Source organism: Marmota marmota, unplaced genomic scaffold, assembly GCF_001458135.2.
Source record: "Marmota marmota marmota unplaced genomic scaffold, marMar, whole genome shotgun sequence".
In the NCBI taxonomy this organism is placed as follows: Eukaryota; Metazoa; Chordata; class Mammalia; order Rodentia; family Sciuridae; genus Marmota; species Marmota marmota.
This window is the reverse complement of record NW_026000294.1, coordinates 6,495,351-6,518,103: the sequence shown is the minus strand read 5'-3', so window position 1 is coordinate 6,518,103 and position 22,753 is coordinate 6,495,351. Positions and strand designations below refer to the sequence as shown.

The 22,753-nt window shown below is 40.8% G+C and overlaps 1 protein-coding gene across 1 annotated transcript in view; it reads left to right on the top strand.

Annotated features, from left to right (window-relative positions):
* The window catches only part of Msn (moesin), a 28,945-nt gene extending 7,959 nt beyond the window's left edge, over positions 1-20,986 (top strand). Inside the window, exons 3-9 of the mRNA XM_015501657.2 lie at positions 1,137-1,220; positions 13,892-13,987; positions 15,285-15,559; positions 16,933-17,016; positions 17,646-17,792; positions 18,802-18,898; positions 20,640-20,986. Of these exons, the coding sequence (XP_015357143.2) occupies positions 1,137-1,220; positions 13,892-13,987; positions 15,285-15,559; positions 16,933-17,016; positions 17,646-17,792; positions 18,802-18,898; positions 20,640-20,807 (951 nt within the window). The 3' untranslated portion in view covers positions 20,808-20,986. The remainder of the gene's footprint in view (positions 1-1,136; positions 1,221-13,891; positions 13,988-15,284; positions 15,560-16,932; positions 17,017-17,645; positions 17,793-18,801; positions 18,899-20,639) is intronic.
* The last annotated feature ends 1,767 nt before the right edge of the window (positions 20,987-22,753 follow it).

Here is a 22,753-nt window from a genome sequence, read left to right as displayed (position 1 = left end):
AAATCATATTTGATTTCTTTTAATGGGAGACTTTCACACTTTGTAAGAGAAAATTACATATTGCTTTAATCAGGAGGTTTGCTCTTTGACCTTAATTCAAATGTGTCTCTCCCACTTATTAGTAATGTGACTTTAGGCAAATATTTATTTCTTTATCCCCAATGTGGAGATAATACTTTCTACTTCACAGGGTAATGTAGACTGATATGAAGTATCCAGTGAGTAGAAAGTCTGGATACATGAATGCTGTTGTGTATTGTTACTATCAGTACAATTATCATCACTACCAACCTCTTAGCCAAAGGAAAAAATATTTAAGACCTAGGTTAGGAAGTATATTTGTAAACGCAGTGGCTATGTTTACTAGTGCTGATGAAATCGTGTGTGGCTACCTGTTATTTTGTTCTGGACTTATCCTTTTGTCCCTTCCTTCACATAGTTTTGGTAGAACCTCTGTGTTGTCCACACCCATCTCTGCTGAGGCCCCCTTCCTCTCTTGTGCCTAGGGAGGCCAATGAAACATAAATACAGGAAGCATTAACAATGCAAGGCAGTGTATAGAACCACATACGTCACCCACTGGAATGGTCCTTGGAGATCAGCTACTTTAACTAATTGTCCCTGCCCCAATTCTGCCCTTGCACAGATAAGGGAAACTAAGGCACAGGAAAGAGATGAGAATTATCTGAGGTTGTATACTTGAGTCAGTTACAGGTTTGTAACCCAGTGTTCTTTATCCCACCATTAACTTGCCTCCACAGTTATCTCACAGTACTTTAGATAATCCAAGTAGTAGAGCAGAGTTGAGACGAGAATGCTGTAGGAGGTGGAGAAGACTTCCCGGAAGAAATATAGTCAACACTTTATTCTCTTGGTAGTAGGCTGATTTGCATTCTCATTTGCCCTTTGGTAAACATTGTTCTGTGTCTGTGTGTTTTTTGTCTTCAATAACCTGGTTGGGTACTGGGTTGGGTTGTGGCTTATGTTAGTAGCCCCCCTTCACCCCACCAATATCTAAGTTACTCAGGTTCTTAGCATCCTAGTTCCTTCCTATGTAGTTCAACAGAGACACTTATCCTAGTCTCTGATGAGCACAGATTGAGTTGACCAACCTGCTTTCTTTAATCTCATTCTAGATCAGTGTGCGTGTGACCACCATGGATGCAGAGCTGGAGTTTGCCATCCAGCCCAACACCACTGGCAAGCAGCTGTTTGACCAGGTAAGGGAGGGATTTATTGCTCCTTAAACACCTTCCCTTCTCCCAGTAGCTCTCATCACAATGCTGACTATCCATGCCCTTGCCTTTTGTCAGAGAACTTCTTTACCTACTTGATCCTCCTAGATAGGTCTAAACAAATGCTGACCCCAGACTTAATAGAGAAGGAAGGCAAATTTTAAGTTTGGAAAACTGTGCCCCCATGGCCCTAATTAATCCTATTCTTGGTCCTAAACAAAGGAGAGAAGAGGAGGAGAGTATGATTCTGTACTAGATGCTCCAAAATCAAAAGCATATGGAGCCTTCCTTTAAGTTATGAAATATGTAAGTGCTCTCTTCTTCATTTTAATGATGAGATTCACAAGTTAAATAACTTCTTATTCACTGTTGGTGTCTGACTAGAATTTTGAACCTCACATTCTTTTTTTTTTTTTGTACCAGGGATTAAACCCAAGGGCACTTAACCAATGAGCCATCCCTTTTTATTTTTTGTTTTGAGACAAGGTCTCAGTAGGTTGATTACAGCCTCACTAAGTTGATAAAGTTGGCCTCAAACCTGCAATACTCCTACTTCAGCCTCCTAAGCTGCTAAGATTACAAGCGTTTACCACCATGCCTGGCTGAATAACACATTCTTGTGGGGATTTGAAGCCCTCATTCTTGCCACTGCAACACACAGTCTCTGTCACTTCTTTTTTTATTATTTTTAGTAGAAGGAAACCAGCTTATTCTCCCTGAGGTATTGAATTCTATGTACATTTCTTCTGTGTTGTTTTTTGTTTGTTTTTGTTTTGCACTGAGGATCAATCCCAGGGGTGCTTAACCACTGAACCACATCCCCAGCCCTTTTTTATATTTTATTTAGAGATAGGGTCTCGCTGAGTTGTTTAGGTCCTCAGTAAGTTGCTGAGGCTGGCTTTGAACCTACAATCCTCCTGCCTCAGCCTCCTGAATCTCTGAGATTACAGGATGTGCCACTACTCTAGGCAATATTTCTTTTAAAGAAATGTTGTGACATAGGAAACACTGGAGGTGATGGATACAGTAGGAAGGTAGTTTATCTCTTTTGGCCATGCTATGGAGATAATTGTTTACTCTCCATTGGTGAAGCATTTATTTCCATTTTTAACTCAGGGGATGTGCCTTCACTATGAATCACCTTTGTCAGACAGGTGTGCTGAATGTTTTAGCTTGTCACTGCTGTGATCAAAATACATAGCAAGAAAAACTTAGGGGGGCTGGGGTTATGGCTCAGTGGTAGAGCGCTCGCCTCGCACATGCAAGGCCCTGGGTTCAATCCTCAGCACTACATAAAAATGAATAAATAAATAAATAAAATAAAGTTTAAAAAAAGAATTTAAAAAAGCATTTCTTTAAAAAAAAAAAGAAAGAAAAACTTAGGGAATGGAAAGTTTATTTGGGTCTCATATTTTCAGAGGTATCAGTCCATAGATGACCAACTTCATTGCTCTTGGTCAAATAAGGCAGCACATCACGGGTGAAGTACCCAGCAGAAGAAAGCTTCTTGGCTGATGGTGTGGTCAGAGAGAGAGACAAGGGGGCAGGGGCTGCAGGGAAGATGCACCCTTCCAGGGCATACCCCTAGGGACCCACCTCTTCTAGCCATAGCCCACCTGCCTAGAGTTAGCACCCAGTCAGTTTAAACTAAGATAGACTAATTATATTGCAACTCTCACAGTTCAATCATTTTATTTCTAAATATTCCTTCAGAAATTCAGGAGCTTTGGGGGGACACCTCATGTCCAACCATAACACCAGGTAAGGGCTACAGAATTTGGTGGTATTTGAAGACTCTGTAGGAGCCAAGGGAATGTGCCATCTATGACCAAACTTCCAGGAGCAAAAGTTGGACTACCATTTCCAGAGACTGGGGCCCCATTAGATGGACCATTATCTCATTTTCCAATGGCCTGTGATGGGATGAGGTTTGACTTATTGTCCAGGAAATCGGGACTATTCATCGCCTTGGTGGATTCTCTATGATTTCTTGCTTCCTTTTCCCCCTTGTTCTCTGGGTCCTTCTACTCTATGAGAAATTCCCCATGGTCAGTTAGGGGAAGTAAGAAAGAAGGGGGTCATTTTCAAATGGGCTAATTCTGTTCTTGTGAATAAACCTTCTGGTACAAGGAAAGACAATGGGAGAATGGAGATGGGGGGTGGCTTTTTTCCATGCAGGTCACTATATAAGAAGAAGGAAGGAAGAGATGACTAGAATTATGAGGACAGCTTTGGGCATGTCTTCTGAGTCCCTGATATCATGGCAAGTGGAAAAATTGTTGTCTGTAGCTAATACAGATGAGAATTAACATTTGCCCAGGGGTTATGTATATTAGGTATTATGACAAGCATTTGACTATCACAAAGCAATCTGAGTGCAGGAATTAATACTGATATTATTTTATGGATGAGGAAATAAAATTCTCATTTACTTAGTTAGACCTTCAGAAAATTCTTAAATATCTCTGGATTGTTATCCTCATTTTGTAAAAAAAAAAAAAAGTCTTATCTACCTTAACTAGATTTTTGTGAAGGTGCAAAATAGTATATTATTATTTATACCTCTCCTGCTACTCCCTAAACAAGTTATAGTTACATAAGATCAAAAAAGAAAAATTAGAGGGCTGGGGTTGTAGCTCAGCGGATGAGCACTTGCTTTGTATGCATGAGGCACTGGGTTCAATCCTCAGCACCATTTAAAAATAAATAAATAAAACAAAGATATTGTGTCCATCTATAACTAAAAAGAAAAAAAAGAAAAATTAGAAGAGAATGACAATAAGAAAATACAAATAGGAAAAGAAAGTGTTATGTAAAGCATCCAGTATGTAGTAAAGATGTAATAAATGATAGCTCCCTTCCCAATGCTATGATGCTTCTTGTCTCATTCATGAGATACAGTTGAAAGATAGGCTTGATGATCTTCAGAATATCTAACTTTGGATTTAGCTGGTACTTGCTTCTTCTCTAGAGTTTGTTTTATGTTTTTGTTTTGAATCGTACAGGGTAATCATTTATTTAATTTATAAAAATACAAATTAGTTTGACAAATTTTTAAACACATGCATTTACTACAATTAAAGTAATGTGCTGACATTCACATAGCTCACAAGTGATTACAGTGCTAGTCTGGAATGACTGAATGCATTTTGATTATATTAAGGTTTTGCATTCTCCCTTTGCATGCAGGTTTTACATTGGAGAGCTTTTAAAGGGATAGCTTGGTGAAGTCAAAAGGGCACTGAATGGAAAGTGAGCCTTTAAGCTCTATGGCTGCTCTCACAATAACTCCCTGTGATACTTTATATAAATCTTTCCCCTCTTTGGGCCTCAGTTTCCCCATCTCTACATTGTGTAATGGATCTCTCAAATCTGATTATCTCCCCCAAATTTATCTCTGGCATTTATGTATTCTATATCTCTTTTTCTCCTATTTTAATATCCACTATTTGGATTTCAGGCAGCCCTTTTCTGTAAAAGGAAGGGAAATGCCTCATTTAAGTATGATTAGCTATTGGCATATGCAGGGGTTGAGGGAAGGCAGCTGGCAGGGGGACATCTCTTCTTGGGCAGGTCTCTGTCTCTAAGACTGAAGGGATTAGGTGCCCAGAGACTACACAGGCTGTTGGGCCCTATGTTTCAGACAGCAATATCATTATGTGCAACAGCTATAGGGGGGAGGGTATCATTCAGGGTGCATTTTGTGGTCCAGCTGAGAGCCAGAGGCTCCTTCAGCCTCTACCTAGACTTCTTCTCAGAGCGCTGATTCTACTCAGTCCCCCTCCCAAGCCAAATGACGCCATCCCCTGCCCTCAACACTGGGGGCTTTGTCCGTTTGCATTGGAGGGGGATGGCTGCGGAGGGTGAGGAAATCATGATTTAGAGCCTTGGGCAGAAAAATTCTTGAACAAAGAGGTTTATTAACTTCTAAAAGCCACAAGGCATGGTAATTCTTTGTGAGTGTTGGTTTGGTTTGGTACTGTGGGTGTGGTTCTGAAGGAAGCTCAGATGGTAGGGAGCCCTGGTTAGATTGGTATACTGGTTTTGAAGGCTACTCCTTCCCAAATAGAGCCCTTGAAAGTTTTTCATAATGGTTGAGAAAAGAAGAGAGAGGAAACCAGGAAGTTCATGACTTCTCATCCAGAAGACCAGTGTTTGTCTTGTGAGGTATCATTTATTGAATATCTCTGGCCAGGTGTTCTAAATTAATTAATTTTAATTGGCAAATAAAAATGGTATGTATTTTTTTTTGTATATAATCTGATGTTTTGAAATATGTACACATTGTGGAATGGCAAATTTGAGCTGAGTATGTGACCAAAGGAAATGAAATCATTGTGTCAAATAGATATCTGCATTCCCATGTTTACTTCAGCCTTATGCACAATAGCTAAGATATGGAGTCAACCTAAATGTCCATCAACTGATGAATGGATAAGGAAATTATCAGGGTATATATATATATATACACACAATGGAATACTATTCAGCCATAAAAAGAAGGAAATCCTGCCATTTACAACAACATGCATAAACCTTGAGGACATTATGTTAAGTGAATAGGCCAGACAGGGAAAGATAAATACTACATAATCTCACTCATATGGAATCTTAAAAAGTTGATCTCATAGAACTAGACGTGGTTACAAGGGCTTGGGACAATTAGGAGACAGAGGTCAGGGTGATGTTGGTCAAAGAATATAAAATTTCAGTCAGATAAGAGGAATAAGTTTAAATAATCTTTTGTACAAAATAGTGACTGTAGTTAATAACAATATGTTTTATCGTTGAAAATTGCTAAGAGTAGATTTGAAGTGTTCTCACCATATAAAATAAGTATTTTAGTTAATGTACATGGCTTGATGCACTACTCTTCATAATGATCCTGCCTTTGAGAGGTGAAATAACATGAGGTCAGTAAGTTGTGATATGGAATTTCCAATACAGACAGCTCTGACTGAACAACTATACTTTCCCACCAATGCACTATTCAGCTTGGGGTGAATGAGACTGTTTTAGCTTGAAAAAGAGAAAAGATGTATTGTTTGTCCTCAGGTCTCTGAAGGGCCGTTGTAGGAAGGAGGGGGCAGTCACTTTCTGTGAGGTCAGAAGGGGCAGATCTAGGACCACATAGGTGAAAAACATGGGGGAAAATATTCAAACTCCAGAGGTTGGGGTTGTGGCTCAGTGGTAAGAGCTGCTCAACTAGCATGTGCAGGATACTACGTTCAATCCTCAGTACCATATAAAAGAATAAATAAATAAATAAAAGGTATAAAGAAAAAAATTTAAACTCCAGACAAGAATTGAATATCTGGCCCTCTTGAGGCCAAAGGACGCCAGAACAGGAACACTGAGGTCTGTATTCATAGGCAGTTGGAGGACCAGAGCTCTTCCCTGTAACTTAAGGTATAAGGGAGGAAGTCCATTTTGCCTGACTCTTAAGACCCATCATTCAGGAGGTCCCTGTGGCAGAGCCAGGACCTGGGAGGAAGTAGCTTTATTCCTTGAGAGGAATTGACAAAAGCTCTGGGGCCATCCTGGAACCCAGAAGTCATCTGGCTGATGACCAGAGAGGAAGCAGACTGGAGAGGAAGCACCCTCCTTGGCACCAGTGATAAATAACAGGCAACAATGGGAAGCCATAGCTTAAGGAGGCTCAGGGCCTGGTGGGAAAAGGAAGTGGGGCCCAGTTCCTCCCATTTACCTCTGTTTCTTCTTGTGAATGTGCTCACTGCCAGGGAAGAGAAAGAATACACAATATAGTGATTCTCTTACTTGCCTCAACCTCTGATGGCTAAGATTCTTCAAAGGACTTGATCTTGGGTTATCTAAATGCCACTAGGGGGCAGTGCCACCACTGTGAGTTCCATTTTTGAGACCCTTTCTGCTTGTTTAGTCTCCAGCCAGAGTCTCCAGCTCTAGATATAATCTGTCACTACTTGCCCTCTTCTTTCATGGTGTTTGAGCTCTAAGAGAGAGGTGAAATCTCAGAGCATCCATTCATCTATTCATTAACCTATCCAATATTGACTGAAGGTTTACTGTGTCTCAAGGAGAATCCCTAAACCTAGTTAACACCATCTGTGCTCTTAAGGGCTTGGAGTTATTTACTTATGGAGGCATAGATAAGCACATACATTTGTCTTTCCACAAAGAATGAAACACCTGCTGGGCGTGGTGGCACACTGAGACAGTACAATTGTGAGTTCAAAACCAGCCTCAGCAAAAGCGAGGTCCTAAGCAACTTAGTGAGACCCTGTCTCTAAATAAGCTACAAAATAGAGCTGGGGATGTGGCTCAGTGGTTGACTACCTCTGTGTTCAATCCCTGGTACAAAAAAAAAAAAATGAAACATCTGTGAGGCTCAGGTTACATGAGGCGATATATACAGCACAGCATTTGGAGTCAGTCCTGGGTTCAGATTCCGTCCTGCTGCTTAGGTGTGTGACCTTGGATGATTTGTTTAACTTTCCTCAGTAAAATAGTAATCATATTAAAATCTCAGAATTTTTATGACTTAATCCTGAATTAAGTAAAGGGCTTGGTGCATAGCAGGCATTCTAAGATGTGTTGTTCTTATTAAAAGCTAAATAAGTGGTTGGGAATTTTGCTAGAAGTTCAGATGAGGGAGCCATGAGATCATGGAGATTTTCTGGCTCTGGAAAGCCACACTTGATGACTTTGCATTGAGAACAGCAGCTCTTTTCTTCTATTTTTTTTTTTAAATTTATCAAATCACTAACATCTGTTATATGGTACTAATGTCCTCATCTTACAGATGGAGGACTAAGACTTTGAGAGGGGAAAATATTTATTTAAGGTCTCATAGCTATAGGAAGTGGTATAGCTAAGACTTGAACCAGGGCAGATATCGTTTCCACTTTTCCCGGTATCTTTTGTCAGCTATGTCCTCTGTGATTCCCCCCATCACCCCACCACCATCTGCTCCTAAAACTTAAAACCATAGCCAAGTGTGTTCTCTGCTATAGAGCAGGAGCTCACTAGAGCACAGGCAGTGTGAAGTAGCAGAAACAGCAGTTGTGGTAGCCTCTCTTGGAGCTTTCCAGTTGTGCATTGATTTGCTTTCAGGTGGGTGGCTGACGCAGCTGTTGCCTAGTCTATAATGGGATCTCAGTGGGCCTCAGGTGTTTGGGCATTGACGCAGTTTTGCACATAATTTCTCACAGTTTTTCTCTTGAGGCTCTAGCCTTGCTTCCTGATCCTGCACTGGGCTTCTGAAGTGGCTGAGACGTCATCACTGGTTTGTTTATTCAGATGCATGGCGGGTACAAAGAAGGAGGCACTGGGCTCCGGAACTGACCTGATATGTCCCCCCACAGACCTCAGATGTATGCAGCCTCCACATGCACAAGAGATTTAAGGGTAGTGGGGAGGGGGTGTTCTTTTCTTACTTCCAGAAGCTCCTGGTAATTAGTAAGGATTTTCTCAAAGGCAGATCTCTTCTACTTCCTGGACTTCAGTTTTCCAGTTTATGCTGCTTGAACCCTATCAGTCTCCACAGCCTGTTTTAGGGATTTGTGTTGTGGGGCTGAATAGAATCCATAGCCTCCAGTTTCTTTTTTTTTTTCAGTTTTTTTTTTATTGTTGGTTGTTCAAAACATTACATAGTTCTTGATATATCATATTTCACACTTTGCTTCAAGTGGGTTATGAACTCCCATTTTTAGCCCATATACAGATTGCAGAATCACATCAAATACACATCCACTGATTTACATATTGCCATACTAGTGNTATTTTTCCATCTTCTAAGATCTTCTTCTATTTCTCTCTTTAGATAGCCTCCAGTTTCTTAAGCCAGTGTCTTACAAACTGATGTCCTAATCCCTCTAGGAGTAAGTGGCAGATTTGAGGAGGGGCATAAAGCTATGGGATAAATGTGATTTAGTACATATCTGGGAGCATTCATTTTACTTATAATAATTTAAAAATCATTATTTAAGAAGTAGAATGTAAAATTTGCACAAATGCAAAGACTAACCTGAAGCTTCAAAGAAATTTTGGATGGCTTGCAACCATCTCCCGTCTCCTATCTTCTCACCCTATGAATCACCCCCACTCCTGACCCTGGGTGTGTGCATTTGCTTATTTTCTGCTGCTTAAAGATTTCTCCCATGGCAGGTTTAAGATATACTGGTTCAGGTCAGATGAACTGTCTTTCTGGAGTCAAAAGGGAACCAAGAAAGATTTTTGCCCTCTTGGGATGGAGTTATTTCTCAGAGTAGTATAATAAAGACTCTAGTAACTGGATCCACAGAGATTATTCCTGGAACCAGGAGTAGATACTTCCCTTTCACATGAAAATGAGGTCCCCCCTCCCTTTTGGAGTGGAGGTCTCAGCTGGAAGCAAAGCTGGAAGTGAGCAAAGCTTAGCCCTACCTCCATGTCCTGGGAATTGGAAATGGGGACAAGAGTTGCCTGACCAAATGCCCGAACTGCATGGACCTTAATTGGAGATTGCCTTATGGCCTGTGGTTGGGGTCATCTGTTTTGTCCTTTGTTCTTTTTCAGTATTAATTCTAACTTCAGACCATGTTTCCTCCGCCCCACCCCCATCCTCACTTCCTTTGGAACTTCAGTACTGACTGAGAGAGATTAATCATATTTCCAACCCCTAGAGCCTGAGGAAATGGAAAATTGATATTTCTGATTTTTCTATGTTCATGAAGAAACAGACAGTGCTCAGATAAAAATGCCCCCAGTGATCCTGAAATATTTCTCTAGGCATTGCTTTAGCAATTTGTCTAACTTTTCGTAACTACTCCTTATCCCAGAACTACTTGGGTCATCATGATCCTCTTCTTCTCATCTCTACCCATCCCACTAGTGAAACAGACAATGTAGTGCAAAAATGGGTAAGGAACTCACTCCCAGGACCTCCAAGACTGTCTATATAGTCTGTTCCTGTCTTATTTACCTTTAGTCCTGGGTTCTCCGAGCCTCTGCAGCTGGCCTATTGGTAATTGGCAAAGGCCAGTTACTGCTCTACTAGTTCTTTTTCTTTTCTTTTCTTTTCTTTCTTTCTTTTTTTTTGAACCAGTGATTGAACTCAGGAGCACTCGACCACTGAGCCACATTTCCAACCCTATTTTGTATTTTATTTAGAGACAGGGTCTTACTGAGTTGCTTAACGCCTCACCATTGCTGAGGCTGACTTTGAACTCTCAATCCTCCTGCCTCAGCCTCCCAAGACGCTGGGATTACAGACATGCACCTCGCCCCCAGCTGCTCTACTAGTTCTTTTGCCAGTTTGCTCCATTCCTTCATGACCTAGCATCCTAGCTTTAATGCGCCATCCTATGTTTAGCATTATCAGTGTGTCTTTCTTTCTCTTGGGACTGGATTGTTTCTTGGAACTTGCTTCTCCCCCACCCCATGCACACTTGTAATCAGACACACTGTTTATCTACAATCCTGTGGAAAATTAGTAGAACTGTTAATTGGACCTTATGTTAGATTTAGGATAAGACACGCTTTAAAAATTCTTTCCTGCCAGGCATGGTGTGCAGACCTATAATCCCAGTAACTCAGGAGGCTGAGACAAGAAGATCCCACATTTGAGGACAGCCTCAGCAATTTAGTGAAGCCTCGTCTCAAAAAACAAAACAAAACAAAAGTAATCAATAAGGACTGGGAATGTACCTTAGTGTTAAAGTGCCCTCGGGTTCAATCTCCAGTAACACCTCCTCCCAACTTTTTTTCCTTGTTCATAACCATCTTCTCCATCTTTTGCAAAAAAAAAAAGCCAGTTCAGAGCTGGGGTTGTAGCTCAGTAGCTGTGTGAGGTACTGGGTTCAATCCTCAGAGAGAGAAAGAGAGAAAGAAAGATATTATGTCCATCTATAACTAAAAAGAAAATTTAAAAAGCCAGTTCACATTTCAACATAAGCATTCATATTTCTCCATCTAGAACTTGCTGACATTTTGTTGTCTATTGACTTAGAGTAAGGGACTCAACTAGCCCTCGAGTCCTGGAAACCTTTTGATCTTTCCTCCCCTCACCTCATGTATTTTTTCAGTCTTTCTCTCATTCTCTCTCTTTTTCTCCCTTTCTCTTTCCTTCTTTGTTTCTTTTTCTTGTGGTACTGGGGATTGAACCATTGAACCAAGAACCATATACATGATAGGCAAGCATACCACTAGCCCATTTTATTTTGAGATAGGGTTTCACTAAGTTTCCCAGACTGGCTTTGAACCTGTGATCCTTCTGAGTAGCTAGGATTACAGGCATGCACTACTACACATGGCCCCATTAATTTTTTTAAACATGTTCCTAATTACCCAAGTCAGCAAGAAGTAGGTGGAAAAAGGGATTAATTTTTTAGCAGTTTTTGCAAAATAATGTTGTAACCTAATTAGTAGAATGATAGAACTTGAGCAAAATGTGATGTAAGACACACCTTTAAATTGGATAGAAGGGAAGCTAAGGCTCAGCGAGGGAAACATCCTGCTTTAAGATCATATGGCAGGGGCTGGGATGTGGCTCAAGCGGTAGCGCGCTCGCCTGGCGTGCGTGCGGCCCGGGTTCGATCCTCAGCACCACATACAAACAAAGATGTTGTGTCCGCCGATAACTAAAAAAATAAAAATATTAAAATTCTTTCTCTCTCTCTCTCTCCCTCTCTCACTCTCTCTTTAAAAAAAAAAAAAAAAGATCATATGGCAAACTGGAGATAGAAATGAGACTTTTGTTCTTGTTTCCTGATATCTGACATTAAGTATGAAAGGAAAGTGTAACCTGATGAGCAACAAAGGTTGATGACTTGGGGACATGACTTCTTCTCAATGTGGTTGTTGACTGGGCCTACTGGGAAATCCAGAAAGCATATCTAGATGCAAAGGTAATCAAAGATCATGATCTGGATGGGATGTTTGAGCCAAAATAGAAATAACACAATCATGTGAGAACCCCAGGAGTCCTAAGCTCCTATAAGCTCTTGGCTTTAGAAGATAGCATACTAGAGAAAAAAGGTACAGGCTTTGGAGTCAGACATATTAGTGTTCTATGCCTTTATGATATTAGACAGGTTTCTCCTTGCCTTAATTTTTCATCTATAAAATGGGGTAATAGCTAGTTCACAGAATCATTTTGTGTTCAGTGCCTGGCATGTAATTACTTACACTTTTTCTTTAGAGCCTCTGAATGTCTAGACTGTAAGCTCTGGGTGTGACTGTGGGACCTGACTTTGAATGCATAGTGGAAACTTTGTGACTACAGTGGAAGTGTATGTATTAGGAGGAAAAATATTAATTTGTTCAAGGGGGAGGACATCAGCAACTCTGGCTTCTTGTTCTTTGCTTATATTTCTAGTTATATCTCTTAGGTTTCCTATTCACCCCACCCTCAACCCCCATCTCCACCCCCCCCAAATGGTAAAGAAGACTGCTTGGTATCATCCTGATCTCATTAGGATGTGACTCAGCTTCATTGCCACAATCCCCAGTGGTAGGCATGCTGGGATTGAGCAGACAGCCAGACCATTAACATGCTAATGTCAGGGACTAGAGAACAGACCCCATCTGTCTTTTCCTGGCAGGCTTCCCTTCCCTGCCCACTGCTCAGCCAGGAGGCCCAGGGCACCAGGGGGCATCCTCAGCTACTATGCTAAGGTATCCACCCCCATTATTGCCCTCAACCTGTGTAAGTAGTAAGGAGAATCTTGACTGGGCTCTGACTAGGGCTGGAAAAAAGCATCTCAGTACCCAGGGATAGCATAGCTTTGGGATGTATAGATACCACAGCCCTGCTTTGTCTTTTCAAACATTCTTTCTTGGGTATTGTTAATGGGATTCAGTCTTAAGGGTGTGGGCATTACTCCCAGTTTCTAAAGATAAAGGACAATAGAGAGAGGCTGAGGGTTGAGTTGATACCAATGGTTGGTGATGTAATCAATTATGCCCACATAATAAATCCTTCATAAAAACTCAAAGGACTGGGTTTGGGAAGTTCCTAGAGAGGTGAACATGTGGAGGTTCCTGGAGAAAGCAGTGCTTGAGTACATAGAAGCTCTGTATTCCTCCCATAACTCATCTTTTGCATGTCTTCCATCTGATTATTTATCTGTATCTTTTGTAATACCTTTATAATAAATAGGTAAACATTTTTAAAAAGATAGACAATATATCAGAGTAACCTCCAAGAATAAGATGCAGGAATTAGCCCAACAGTCTTTGTCCTCAGCCCTTAATTCATTCTGACAGCAGATAGCTACAGGGCCTTGTAGAGGGAAGGGGGGGGGTGATAGAAAGCACTGGATCTGAATGGTTTTCAAGTCAAACAGAGCTCATTTCAATCCTGACTGCACTCACTCCCTGAACCTTGGGCAAATCATTTCACTTCTCTGAACTTTAATTTTACTGCCTATAAAATGGGTCTAGTTGTAATTTTATCAAAGGGCTATTGTAAAAATTTAAGAAGGTAATAGATGTGAGGCTCTTGGTATATGATAGTGCTCAGAAGCAGAAAGATGGTGACATCAGTTCTTGACTGCTACCCAAGTATATTTTCTTTCTGGACCTTTAGCACTTAAAAACCTTTGAGGGCAAAGAACAGTTTGGCTTTACCTTTGTGTCCTCTGCCTGGCATAGTGATAGGTATTCAACCAATGGTTGTTTTGTGTTTTCTCTTTTAGGTGGTGAAAACTATTGGTCTGCGGGAAGTTTGGTTCTTTGGTCTGCAGTACCAGGACACTAAGGGTTTCTCCACTTGGCTGAAACTCAATAAGAAGGTAACTACTTACTATTATGTCAGAGTTTAGAATTTCTTCCTCCACCAGAACTTGCTCAGGGAGATAGCATGTGCTAGCTAGCAAAACTGGGATACCTAGGGCTATGTTTGACACTGGGTGGTCTGTTGACCATCTGAATTAGATAAGGGCAGAGTTGGACAAGACAAAGCTCTTGTCTGTCTCCACTTTGAATTCATTTTTTTCCTACTTTGAATTCTGATAGTGAGAAGAATGGCCATGTACAAGGAAGGTCCTTCCCTTCCCATTAGAAGTTATGTCTCTAATTTTGATTTATTTGGGACCAAATCCATTAGAGGCTCTTTAGGAGGGGATTTGTATTCCTTTCTTCTTTTCAAACTCAGGGATTGTAGGAGATTTATTATAAAAAAGAGCCACAAAAAAAAAAAATCTTAACCATCTCAGTATTATCATGCTTCCTTTTTCTCACTGGCTAAATGATGCCTGACCCTATTATAATGCTCCCCTCATTGTTGATCTTCCACCTCAACTGGACTCCATGTGGGATGATTTCATCCATTCATGCTTTCTGCTCTAAGTGTCATCTCAGCAGGAACATAGTAGTCCTCCGTCTCAGTATCCTCAAACTGGCCAATTTTATCCTTAGAGGTCTCCATACTGTGCTATGACTCGTTTTCTTGATTTTTGTCTAGTGGATGCTTCACTTTCTGCTGGTTGAGTCTTGTTTTCCCAAAGAGTTGAGACATTTACTGGACAAATATAAAGCCACTAGGAGCCAATTTCAGGCTTTTAAAGGTGATCTTGCATTTTTTTATTTTCAGTCTTGGGATTCAAACCTGGAGCCTCACACATGCTAGTCAAGTGTTCTTCCACTGAGTTACATCCCCAGCCCCTAAAAGTTAATCTAGTTTCTGCTCTTGCCCAGCCAATTTCGAGACCTCAATCATAGTTCCCCAGTCTTTACTGTGCTAGTTTACTGAATTAGAAGAACCTTAAAAGAATTTTCTTAAATCTGCCCTTAGAATATGAGGCCAGTTGTATATATGGACAGATAACAGTGGCTTGACAACTTCTGAACATCAGTGGGTATTAAGAAATTTCAGGAAAATAATTCCCAACAGAAAGTAATAATTGACATGGGATGGGATCTCTAAAGAAAGTAAAGTATTTTTAGTATGTATTATTAGAATGGTTGTCCCCTAGTTCTCTTGGATTACCCAAACTGGTGACCTTTCAATGTCTCCTCTTTACCCTGTAGCCATCCCCTCCACCACTAAAACCTTCTTTTTGAGAGTCTATAACCCCTTGCTTCTCCCAGGTGACAGCACAGGATGTCCGGAAGGAAAGCCCCCTGCTCTTCAAGTTCCGGGCCAAGTTCTACCCTGAGGATGTATCTGAGGAATTGATCCAGGACATCACCCAGCGCCTGTTCTTCCTGCAAGTGAAGGAGGGCATTCTCAATGATGACATTTACTGCCCACCTGAAACTGCTGTGTTACTGGCCTCCTATGCTGTCCAGTCCAAGTATGGTGACTTCAATAAGGAGGTTCACAAATCTGGCTACCTGGCTGGAGACAAGTTGCTGCCCCAGAGGTGAGGTGGTACCCTGGCCTCCTTTGCCCTAGCCAAAGGGGGCTGCAGCCCACAGTTAGCTAATCTCTGCTCCAAAGAGGCTGCCAGATCTATTCCTCTCCACTAGGGTCTGTCTGAAGACCATGTTATGCTGCTCAGAGAGATATTTGCATATAGCGTCATGCCCTGTTGTTTCTCTGACTCTCAAAATAAAAAGCTTTTTTTCTCCTCTCTGTCTGATTACAGAACTTCATTACCCTGGAGACAGGTGCTTATAACTGAACCAGAGATGGATTGATTTTTTTCCTTCCTCCCCCGTTTCATTTTCTCAATCCCTTTCACTGATTTAGACCTTTTATTTCAGAAGTTCACAGGGGAGAGAGAGAAATACGCAAGCAAGGGACATGGGGAGCTCAAACAGTCTTTTAATATTGATAACCACTGTACAGGGCTTTCTGCTTTTGTAAACTTCAAAGTTGAGAGCTCTCAAACACTCATTATTTTTGTTTTAACATCACGACAACACAGAAAATGAATAAGGCAGGCATTATCCTTATTTCCTGGCTCAGGAAATAGAGGTGTAGAGATACTTGTACTGACTTGCCCCATCTCCCATAGCTCATTTGAGGCAGAGCCAGACCAGAAACTCTAATTTCTTGATTTTTTTTTAACCCTGATATTTTTCTATTGCATCCAGTGGCCATTTCCATAGGCTTATATATTAGAAAACAAAACAAAATTAAGCCTCATTCTGGGATCCCTAGTGCCACTGGGGCTGTGGCATGTGCACAATCCATCAGAAGGTATTAGGGATAGAAGTTGTACCCTCAAACATTTCCTGACTCATTGCCCCAATAGCTGAGATGGCATGTTTAAAGCAAGCCTTATTTATAATCTAGTAGATCTGAGAGGTTTGGCCTTTTATTTTTTTCCCAAAGCTGTTTGGGCTTAGTTCTCTGTTCTGTAGCCAAAAGCTGTCTGTCCTCTCATTCCTGAGAAATATTCTTTAAAACACAACCTGTTGACCCCAAGAGGATCTAGGAGAGAGTGTGCCTGGGTCTGTGGCTCATCTCTACTCTTATCCCCTCAAGTCAGCACTGACTCCTGATACATTCCTGTTGTGCTTAGAGAACACAGCACGTTATTGGATTTTGTTGTTAAAGGTACATAGGAAGGTGATCTCATTGTCTTTCTTGTCCATCCATTCTTGTAAGTTCTCCTACCTCTTAAGCAGTTACTTATGTCTAATTTAATACCTTCCACTGTAATCTGAATCTGCTTCAAGTGTTATCTCCATGAGCTGACTCCATGTCTTGGAGAACTAAGTGGGCTTCCCTTCTCTCCTGTACATTGACTTTGCACTTTAAACTACTCACTACCAATTATAATTTCAGAGTCCTGGAGCAGCACAAACTCAACAAGGACCAGTGGGAGGAGCGGATCCAGGTGTGGCATGAGGAACACCGAGGCATGCTTAGGTAAACCTCACCTAGCAATTGTGGGCCCCACTGGTCCTTGAAGGGAGATACTATAGAAAAAGAAGCAGGGATGATACTAGCACTTAAAGATAGAAGGCAAAACCAGAACCATCATAAACCCATTTTTTGTTTGTGTGCTTTCATGAATAGTAGAAGTCGAAAGGCCAAATACTTCTGAGCACTGAGTAATTGAGAGGACCATAGGATATCCACGTAGCTTCTGGGTCAACAGCGGGCTCCTATGCAAAAAGGAACTAGGAAATGAGCTCTCTGAATATTGCAAAGAATTGGAGGGTTGTCTATTTGAAGAACAGATCTCATCATTTTGCCATCACTACTACCCTATCTAAGTTTTGCTAAGAATGTTCTTGTATAAGAGACTGTCACATTGAATGGGAGGAAGAAAATAGATTCTATGGCAACTAACATGTCAGGGCCTAGGTTCCAGTTGGTTTATTTTGCTTGGTAAAAGTTACATGTGCTCTGTTCTCCATTATTTGTTTACCTTGCACCCCATGTCCTTCTACTGATTAAAAGATCCTTATCAGAAATACAGAGCAAGTAGGCTTTTCTGTCCCACTGGGTCTGATTCAAATGCTTCCCTCTGTGACCCCCCCAACCCCGCCCAGAGAGGATGCTGTCCTGGAATATCTGAAGATTGCCCAAGATCTGGAGATGTACGGTGTGAACTACTTCAGCATTAAGAACAAAAAAGGATCAGAGCTGTGGCTGGGTGTAGATGCTCTGGGTCTCAACATCTATGAACAGAATGACAGGTATACTTTAGACTTCTCCTAGTTTATTTGGGTCATTCTGACACCTAGCTTACCTCTTGAGTCCCACCAAAGTTCTTCTTCTACCTGATTTAATCCAGTCCAGATGGTTGTACCACCTCTCTCAGACGTTGAAATCCTGTATTGACTAGACTTGTTCTGCCTATGATGGTAGTCAACTAGCCATAGGTGGCCAATGAACACTTGAAATGTGGCTACTTTGAATTGAGACATGCTAGAAGCATAAATTATACACCAGACTTTGAATGATTAATGTGAAAAACAGAATTTGCAGTATATCTTTGATATTTTCTTAAATATTGATTTGCGTGTTGAAATAATAGTAGTATTTGTTGTATGTTGGATTAATTTGACTATTTTAATTCCATTTATTTATTTTTTACTCATTTTCATGTGGCTACTAGAAAACTTAAAAGTAGATATGTGTTATCATTATAAATTTTTGGACAGTGCTGCTTTAGAACCTACCTTGTCAGGATTTGTAATTAGATATAAGCCCCATGTGATAATAAGTGGCTTTGGCCTATAATACTCATTCTTTGACCTTATCTCACTTGCTTATATTTTTCCCTTTTGGTCTGTTCTTGGTGAGGATTGAGATCAATAGATTATTGTTCCATATAACTTCTGAATCTCAGAACTCATTATTTACCTCCTCCTCAACTTTCATAACCTTGGATAGAAGAGTCTCTATTTAATAGAACTAGGGATGCTGTTAAAGGATTGTTACAAGGTCCATGCCTCAACAAAAATCAAAACAAACTAAATCTCAGAGATTGGAACAAGGAATAATATGTTGGTTGTGGTTTTGAGTCTTTTGTGCAGCCTGAGTGCTAGCAATTAACCTGCTGGCATGTGATGACATTGTCTGCACTGTAGTGGGTCTACCTCCTAAAGGGAGAGGTTTGGGGGGTGGTGAGGGCAAGGCACAAGCCTCTATGTACTTCTTGTCTTGCCCTTGTCCTAATGTTGTTGATCTCCATTTCTACAGACTGACTCCTAAGATTGGCTTCCCCTGGAGTGAAATCAGGAATATCTCTTTCAATGATAAGAAATTTGTCATCAAGCCTATTGACAAAAAAGCCCCAGTAAGTAACCCCTCCCTCTGACCATGACAGGTACTCACCAAGGCCTGGATAATGCTAGAAGCAATCATATCATTATATTCATCTCTCCTTTTCTGGTTTGTTGTGCATGTCTCTGTGTGTATAGGTATGTGTGTGTGTTGCGTGTACATGTACATGTGTGCATGTGTACATGCACACATGAACAGGAGGCACAAGTGATGATTGAGATACAAAGGATGTCAATGCTAAGAAATGACCAGGAGACACCCTGTGCCTACTGTCATTCTGCTACCCACATTTCAGGTGCCACCCTGATACCTGTCTCACTCTGTGGGTGAGGGAGAGCCACAGGCAGTCCTAAGTGCTGCTTCTTAGTTATTGTCTTGCTGCTCTGAGTATCTGTGGTGAAAACAGAGTGTATCTCATCTTTTTAAGCCCTTGGGCCCCAGAAAGTAGATATATACTTGATTTATCTTAATTGTGGAAAAAGGGAAGAGCCAGCAGAAGTCCAAATCTAAAAATGACCTTCCAAATTTGCTCTTTTGGTATAACTAACTTTATCTTTGCCCTCTCAGACTTCTCTCCAGAGAAGAAAATTCTGAGTCCAGTCCTTCCTTTTACACATTCATTATATTTCTCACCCACTCAGTTTCCTGCATCTAACAGGACTGTAAAGCTGGTGATTGAGAGTAGGATAGAAAACTGAGATGAGTGTCTACTCTTCTGGTATACCTTGTATCCAGCAAGGCCAGTGACCTTGCTGAGCCTGACCCATTTCATGAGAGCTCAGCCTTATTCTCCAATCCTAAGATATCTGAACTTTTCCATAATATGTTGTCTCTTTAAAGCCTTAACTATGTCATCAGGTAGGTAGTAGCATTCCAGTTAAGTTCATGAAATTGAGGTTCAGAAAGATGAAATGATTTGCCCAGGATCACACAACTGAAAATGGTAGCACTTGGATTTGTACCTAGGTCATTTGACTTTGAAAGCCTGTGCTCCTTCCACTGTACCCCAAACTATGAGATGATAGCAGTTTGGTTTCAGTGGCAGAGGAGGTGGTTGTTAGCCCATCAGAGAGTGACCTTGGTCCAGTGGTATTTGTAGCAACAAACTTAAACTCACTGGATTTTCTTGTGTGTTCTTTTTTATTGCTGCTGTGCTCAACTTTCATCAGAAAAAGGTAAGTAACAAAGCCAGCTGAGCTCAAGGGCTTATTTAACAAACAGCAACCAGGACAATCAATGTTTAGGAGATTTATGTATCTATGTATGTATTTACAGCCTATCTTGTTGCAAAAAGGATTTAAAGGCTGGGTCTAAGATATGCTTTCTGGAAATTACAGGAACAGTCTAGCCACCCATACTGCACCCACTGGGTGCAAGGATTGTTTGGCTTCTAAAAGAGGCCTCCTGAGACTTAGTAGGATCTCTAATTAGCAGATAAAGGCAGTTCTGATTCTTTAACTGGGTATATTAGGATGAATGTATTTTAGGGATCCTCTTATAAATGTATGTTGGAAGAAATTGTGGTTTGGTGGAAAGAGCACTGGTTTCAGAGTCAAGAAACCTGGGTTCTAGTCTCGGGTCTACCCTTGTCCTGCCATCTGACCCTGGGCAAATCACTTCACCATTCTGATAATTAGTCTTCCCATCTGTAATGTAAAGCAGTCTTTCCAGTGCTTGTGGATTTAGCATTTCAGAAGGTAGAAACTCATTTTCATTTGTTCCTCCAAACATTTTCATTGCTGTTTTCCCACCAGGACTTTGTCTTCTATGCTCCACGGCTGCGGATTAACAAGCGAATCTTGGCCCTGTGCATGGGGAACCATGAGTTATACATGCGCCGCCGTAAGCCTGACACCATTGAAGTGCAGCAGATGAAGGCACAGGCCCGGGAGGAGAAGCACCAGAAGCAGATGGAACGGTAGGTGCTAAAGAGCTAGAGGAGATCCTGGAGAAAGGGCCAGCACTAGGGTAAGGAAGCCTCACAGATGCCCAGACTGTAAGAGGTACCCAGGATATGAAGTCAACTCAGGACTAGAAGTGAGCGAGCTGTGTATGGATGATACCACTAGGTTTAGTTTCAGGCAAAGGCATACTTGTTGCTGGGAAGCAGGCATTGGAAACCTAATGTTTCAGAGGTTTATTGGAGGAAAGGATATTTCATAGTTCCCCATTATCTATGACCCTCATGCCATTACTGTGTTAGGACTAGTTTGCTCCAGACTAACCTACCAGTATAGTGGGAGTAGCAGAGGGTTCCATGCACATTTAAGTTTGGATTCTTCAGGGTGCTTTTTTTTTTTTTTTTTTAAGCAGAAATGGGCAGGGCTCCCAGAATTTTCCATACAAAGTGTCTAGTCCTTGCACTATAACCCCTTGCAGCTCAAAGTGTAATGTGAGCCTTAGCATCATTAGCATCAGCTTGGGAACTTGGTAGAAAGGTAAGATCTGAGACCCTACTCCAGACCTACTGATGAAAATCTGCCTCATAAGATCCCACTGGATCTTTGGAAAATGATCATGATCATATGATATGCAAATGGCCAACAGGTACATCCTTAGTCACTAGGAAAATGCAAATGGTAATCTTAATGAGTTACCACTCCATACCCATTTGTATGGATATAATAAATAAAACTAGAAAACAAATGTTGAAGTTGTAGAGTGATTGGAACTGATGTACATTGCTGGTGGGAACATTTAATGGAATAAAAGAATGTGACAGCTCATCAAAATGTTAAAGATAGAATTGCTCTATATATGATCCTGCAAATCCATTCCTAGTTAAGTACCTAATAGAATTGAAAATGGGTGTTCAAACACTTGAACTAGCAGTAGTATTTCAATAGTCAAAAAATTGAAACAGCCCAAAAGCCTACCAATGGATAAATGAATAAACAAATTGTAATATAGAGTAGGGTATATCTTAGCCTACTTTGTGTTGCTATAACAAAATACGTGAGGCTGAGTTCTTTATAAAGAAGAGGCATATTTTAGTTTTTGGAGGCTGAGAAGTCCAAGATCAGGCAGGCACATCTGTTGAAAGCCTCAGACTCTAATATTACACTGCAGATGGCTTCACAAAGAAGGAGCATGTGTACATGTGGAAGAAGGAATTCAGGGTAAGTGCCAGACTCACTTATAACAAACCAGTCTCACAAGTACTAATTCAGTCCTATGAGATCCAACATACTCCCTCCTGAAAGGCATTAATTCGATCTGAGGATAGTTCCCCAATGACCTAATTACCTCTCACTGGGCCCCACTATGTAAAGTTTTCACCTCTCAATACCATTACCTTGGGAACCAAGGCTCTTTGGGGAACATACATGCTACAGTATGGATGCTCCTTTAAAACATTATGGTAAGTGAAAGCAGTAAGACAGAATGTTGCATATTGCATGAATCTATTTGTATGAAATGTCCAGAATAGAAAAATTTATAGAAACAGAATGTTAATTAGTGATAGTCAGAGGCTGGTAGTGGAGGGAGGATGGGTAGAAACTGCTTAATAGGTATAGGATCTTTAGAGGATGAAAATGTTTTTGGAACTCAAAAATGGTGGTTGCAGGGCTGGGGTTGTGGCTCAGTGGTAGAGCACTTGCCTAGAACATGTGAGGCACTGGGTTTGATCCTCAGTACTACATAAAATTAAATAAATAAAATAAAGATATTATGTCCATCTACACCTAAAAGAATTTTGTACAACATTTGTGAAGGTATTAAATGCCACTATTCATTTTAAAATAGTTAATTTTATGTTATGTATGTTTTGCCTCAATTATTTTAAAAGATCCCAGGTGATTCCTATGCATATTAGGGTTTGAGGAGTGTTGCTGTACTAGATACTCTGTCATAAAGAGTTTGGAAC